At 45.7% G+C, this 6,131-nt stretch overlaps 1 protein-coding gene across 1 annotated transcript; it reads left to right on the top strand.

The window, feature by feature from the left end:
- The first annotated feature begins 1,433 nt into the window (after window positions 1-1,433).
- Window positions 1,434-5,758, top strand: LOC127114808 (uncharacterized). Its single transcript, XM_051046661.1, has 6 exons — window positions 1,434-1,610; window positions 2,082-2,355; window positions 3,001-3,292; window positions 3,701-3,831; window positions 4,665-4,877; window positions 5,550-5,758. Exons 1-6 carry the CDS (start codon window positions 1,434-1,436, stop codon window positions 5,756-5,758), a joined length of 1,296 nt encoding a protein of 431 aa, XP_050902618.1.
- Window positions 5,759-6,131: the final 373 nt, after the last annotated feature.

Raw genomic sequence — 6,131 nt, 5'->3', positions numbered from 1 at the left:
ATGTCTATACGTTTTCCATTTGGCTATTTCAGTGCTGTGAATTTCTTTGTGGTTATATTCATTTGTTTGATTTTGATGTTGAACCTATGGAAATCTAAACCTCTTTGACTTTCAAGAACCCTAATGGCTCAACGTCAACAACGCGCCGCACCATTTGTGTTTACTCCGCAACTCGAACTCGTTCTGAAATGTGGCGTTTATCGCCATAACAGCCATAGCAAGAAATGGACAAGAATCATCGCTGACGAGGATTTCCGATTTCCACCGGATACCAAAACAGAGGTGCTACGGGTAATGATTTTTGATTGCCATAACTTTATTTCTTTCATTAGAGTTTAATTTTTGCTTTTACTGAGATCAGTTTTGTCATAGTTTTGTGTTTTTATTTTCCATTTTGATATGTATAGCAAAAATGGCGTCGGATGCGCAAGGATGATCCAAAACTCTCCATTCTTTTGAGTGGACCATCTCGCTTGGCGTATGAAATGCTAGGGTTAGGAGGCACTCCCGGCGATGTTCCTCTTGGGGATCTCGAAGGTGTTACTCTTGTGGCTCCCGACGGTGTTCCTCTTGCTGCTGTCGAAGGTGTTTCTCTTGTGGCTCCCGACGGCGTTCCTCTTGCTGCTCCTGTCAGTGTTTCTCTTGCGGCTCCCGACGGCGTTACTCCTCCTCCCAACGGCTTTCCTCTTATGGCTCCCGTCGGTGTTCCTCCTCCTCCCGACGATATTCGTCCTCCTCCTCCCGACAGAAGTCCTCTTACGGCTCCCGACGGGGTTCCTCCTCCTCCTCCTCCCAATGATCTTCCTCTTGTGGCTTCCGATAATCTTCATCTCAGGTATGTCTATACCTTTTCCATTTGGCTATTTCAGTGATGTGAATTTCTTTGTGGTTATATTCATTTGTTTGATTTTGATGTTGAACCTATGGAAATCTAAACCTCTTTGACTTTCAAGAACTCTAATGGCTCAACGTCAACAACGCGCCGCACCATTTGTGTTTACTCCGCAACTAGAACTCGATCTGAAACGTGGCGTTTATCGCCATAACAACCATAGCAAGAAATGGACAAGAACCATCGCTGACGAGGATTTCCGATTTCCACCAGATACCAAAACAGAGGTGCTACGGGTAATGATTTTTGATCGCCATAACTTTATATCTTTTATTAGAGTTTAATTTTTGCTTTTACTGAGATCAGTTTTGTCACCGTTTTGTGTTTTTATTTTCCATTTTGATATGTATAGCAAAAATGGCGTCGGATGCGCAAGGATGATCCAAAACTCTCCATTCTTTTGAATGGACCATCTCGCTTGGAGGATGAAATGCTAGGGTTGGGAGGCACTCCCGGCGGTGTTCCTCTTGCGGTTCTCGAAGGTGTTTCTCTTGTGGCTCCCGACGGCGTTCCTCTTGCTGCTCTCGAAGGTGTTTCTCTTATGGCTCCCGACGGCGTTCCTCTTGTTGCTCCTGTCAGTGTTTCTCTTGCGGCTCCCGACGGCGTTACTCCACCTCCCAACGGCTTTCCTCTTGTGGCTCCTGTCGGTGTTCCTCCTCCTCCCAACGACATTCGTCCTCTTCCTCCCGACGGCAGTCCTCTTACGGCTCCCGACGGGGTTCCTCCTCCTCCTCCATCTAATGATCTTCCTCTTGTGGCTTCCGATGATCTTTATCTCAGGTATGTCTATACCTTTTCCATTTTTCTATTTCAGTGCTGTGAATTTCTTTGTGGTTATATTCATTTGTTTGATTTTGATGATGAACCTATGGAAATCTAAACCTCTTTGACTTTCAAGAAACCTAATGGCTCAAAGTCAACAACGCGCCGCACCATTTGTGTTTACTCCGCAACTCGAACTCGATCTGAAACATGGCGTTTATCGCCATAACAACCATAGCAAGAAATGGACAAGAATCATCGCTGACGAGGATTTCCGATTTCCACCGGATACCAAAACAGAGGTGCTACGGGTAATGATTTTTTTTCGCCATAACTTTATTTCTTTTATTAGAGTTTAATTTCTGCTTTTACTGAGATCAGTTTTGTCACCGTTTTGTGTTTTTATTTTCCATTTTGATATGTATAGCAAAAATGGCGTCGGATGTGCAAGGATGATCCAAAACTCTCTATTCTTTTGAATGGACCATCTCGCTTGGAGGATGAAATGCTAGGGTTGGGAGGCACTCCCGGCGGCGTTCCTCTTGCGGCTCTCGAAGGTGTTTCTCTTGTGGCTCCCGACGGCGTTGCTCTTGCTGCTCCTATAAGTGTTTCTCTTGCGGCTCCCGACGGCGTTACTCCTCCTCCCAACGGCTTTCCTCTTGTGGCTTCCTTCGGTGTTCCTCCTCCTCCCGACGACATTCGTCCTCCTCCTCCCGACGGCAGTCCTCTTACGGCTCCCGACGGGGTTCCTCCTCCTCCTCCTCCCAATGCTCTTCCTCTTGTGGCTTCCGATGATCTTCATCTCAAGTATGTCTATACCTTTTCCATTTTTCTATTTCAGTGCTGTGAATTTCTTTATGGTTATATTCATTTGTTTGATTTTGATGTTGAACCTATGGAAATCTAAACCTCTTTGACTTTCAAGAACCCGAATGGCTCAACGTCAACCAGGCGCCGCATCATTTGTGTTTACTCCGCAACTCGAACTCGATCTGAAACGTGGCGTTTATCGCCATAACAGCCATAGCAAGAAATGGACAAGAATCATCGCTGACGAGGATTTCCGATTTCCACCGGATACCAAAACAGAGGTGCTACGGGTAATGATTTTTGATTGCCATAACTTTATTTCTTTCATTAGAGTTTAATTTTTGCTTTTACTGAGATCAGTTTTGTCACTGTTTTGTGTTTTTATTTTCCATTTTGATATGTATAGCAAAAATGGCGTCGGATGCGCAAGGATGATCCAAAACTCTCCATTCTTTTGAATGGACCATCTCGCTTGGCGGATGAAATGCTAGGGTTGGGAGGCACTCCCGGCGGTGTTCCTCTTGCGGCTCTCGAAGGTGTTTCTCTTGTGGTTCCCGATGGAGTTCCTCTTGTTGCTCTCGAAGGTGTTTCTCTTGTGGCTCCCGACGGCGTTCCTGTTGCTGCTCCTGACAGTGTTTCTCTTGTGGCTCCCGACGGCGTTACTCCTCCTCCCAACGGATTTCCTATTGTGGCTCCCGTGGGTGTTTCTCCTCCTCCCGACGACATTCGTCCTCCTCTTCTCGACGGCAGTCCTCTTACGACTCCCGACGGGGTTCCTCCTCCTCCCAATGATCTTCCTCTTGTGGCTTCCGATGATCTTCATCTCAGGTATGTCTATACCTTTTCCATTTTGCTATTTCAGTACTGTGAATTTCTTTGTGGTTATATTCATTTGTTTGATTTTGATGTTGAACCTATGCAAATCTAAACCTCTTTGACTTTCAAGAACCCTAATGGCTCAACGTCAACAACGCGCCGCACCATTTGTGTTTACTCCGCAACTCGAACTCGATCTGAAACATGGCGTTTATCGCCATAACAACCATAGCAAGAAATGGACAAGAATCATCGCTGACGAGGATTTCCGATTTCCACCGGATACCAAAACAGAGGTGCTACGGGTAATGATTTTTTATCGCCATAACTTTATTTCTTTTATTTGAGTTTAATTTTTGCTTTTACTGAGATCAGTTTTGTCACTGTTTTGTTTTTTTATTTTCCATTTGGATATGTAAGGCAAAAATGGCGTCGGATGCGCAAGGATGATCCAAAACTCTCCATTCTTTTGAGTGGACCATCTCGCTTGGCGGATGAAATGCTAGGGTTGGGAAGCACTCCCTGCGGTGTTCCTCTTGCGGCTCTCGAATGTGTTTCTCTTGTGACTACCGACGGCGTTCCTCTTGCTGCTCTCGAAGGTGTTTCTCTTGTGGCTCCCGACGACGTTCCTCTTGCTGCTCCTGTCAGTGTTTCTCTTGCGGCTCCCGACGACTTACTCCTCTCCCCAACGGATTTCTATTGTGGCTCCCGTTGGTGTTCCTCCTCCTCCCGACGATATTCGTCCCTCTTCCCCGACGACAGTCCTCTTACGGCTCCCGACGGGGTTCCTCCTCCTCCTCCTCCCAATGATCTTCCTCTTGTGGCTTCCGATGATCTTCATCTCAGGTATGTCTATACCTTTTCCATTTTTCTATTTCAGTGCTGTGAATTTCTATGTGGTTATATTCATTTGTTTGATTTTGATGTTGAACTTATGGAAATCTAAACCTCTTTGACTTTCAAGAACCCTAATGGCTCAACGTCAACAACGCGCCGCACCATTTGTGTTTACTCCGCAACTCGAACTCGATCTGAAACATGGCGTTTATCGCCATAATAGCCATAGCAAGAAATGGACAAGAATCATCGCTGACGAGGATTTCCGATTTCCACCGGATACCAAAACAGAGGTGCTACAGGTAATGATTTTTTTCGCCATAACTTTATTTCTTTTATTAGAGTTTAATTTTTGCTTTTACTGAGATCAGTTTTGTCACTGTTTTGTGTTTTTATTTTCCATTTTGATATGTATAGCAAAAATGGCGTCGGATGCGCAAGGATGATCCAAAACTCTCCATTCTTTTGAGTGGACCATCTCGCTTGGCGGATGAAATGCTAGGGTTGGGAGGCACTCCCGGTGGTGTTCCTCTTGCGGCTCTCGAAGGTGTTTCTCTTGTGGTTCCCGATGGAGTTCCTCTTGTTGCTCTCGAAGGTGTTTCTCTTGTGGCTCCCGACGGCGTTCCTGTTGCTGCTCCTGACAGTGTTTCTCTTGTGGCTCCCGACGGCGTTACTCCTCCTCCCAACGGATTTCCTATTGTGGCTCCCGTGGGTGTTTCTCCTCCTCCCGACGACATTCGTCCTCCTCTTCTCGACGGCAGTCCTCTTACGACTCCCGACGGGGTTCCTCCTCCTCCTCCTCCCAATGATCTTCCTCTTGTGGCTTCCGATGATCTTCATCTCAGGTATGTCTATACCTTTTCCATTTTGCTATTTCAGTACTGTGAATTTCTTTGTGGTTATATTCATTTGTTTGATTTTGATGTTGAACCTATGCAAATCTAAACCTCTTTTACTTTCAAGAACCCTAATGGCTCAACGTCAACAACGCGCCGCACCATTTGTGTTTACTCCGCAACTCGAACTCGATCTGAAACATGGCGTTTATCGCCATAACAACCATAGCAAGAAATGGACAAGAATCATCGCTGACGAGGATTTCCGATTTCCACCGGATACCAAAACAGAGGTGCTACGGGTAATGATTTTTTATCGCCATAACTTTATTTCTTTTATTTGAGTTTAATTTTTGCTTTTACTGAGATCAGTTTTGTCACTGTTTTGTTTTTTTATTTTCCATTTGGATATGTAAGGCAAAAATGGCGTCGGATGCGCAAGGATGATCCAAAACTCTCCATTCTTTTGAGTGGACCATCTCGCTTGGCGGATGAAATGCTAGGGTTGGGAGGCACTCCCTGCGGTGTTCCTCTTGCGGCTCTCGAATGTGTTTCTCTTGTGACTACCGACGGCGTTCCTCTTGCTGCTCTCGAAGGTGTTTCTCTTGTGGCTCCCGACGACGTTCCTCTTGCTGCTCCTGTCAGTGTTTCTCTTGCGGCTCCCGACGACTTTACTCCTCCTCCCAACGGATTTCTCTTGGGCTCCCGTTGGTGTTCCTCCTCCTCCCGACGATATTCGTCCTCGTCTTCCGACGACAGTCCTCTACGGCTCCCGACGGGGTTCCTCCTCCTCCTCCTCCAATGATCTTCCTCTTGTGGCTTCCGATGATCTTCATCTCAGGTATGTCTATACCTTTTCCATTTTTCTATTTCAGTGCTGTGAATTTCTATGTGGTTATATTCATTTGTTTGATTTTGATGTTGAACTTATGGAAATCTAAACCTCTTTGACTTTCAAGAACCCTAATGGCTCAACGTCAACAACGCGCCGCACCATTTGTGTTTACTCCGCAACTCGAACTCGATCTGAAACATGGCGTTTATCGCCATAATAGCCATAGCAAGAAATGGACAAGAATCATCGCTGACGAGGATTTCCGATTTCCACCGGATACCAAAACAGAGGTGCTACAGGTAATGATTTTTTTCGCCATAACTTTATTTCTTTTATTAGAGTT

Source organism: Lathyrus oleraceus, unplaced genomic scaffold, assembly GCF_024323335.1.
Source record: "Lathyrus oleraceus cultivar Zhongwan6 unplaced genomic scaffold, CAAS_Psat_ZW6_1.0 chrUn0676, whole genome shotgun sequence".
Lineage (NCBI taxonomy): Eukaryota > Viridiplantae > Streptophyta > Magnoliopsida > Fabales > Fabaceae > Lathyrus > Lathyrus oleraceus.
Note: the sequence above shows the minus strand (reverse complement) of the source record. Positions and strands in the feature narration are given on the sequence as shown.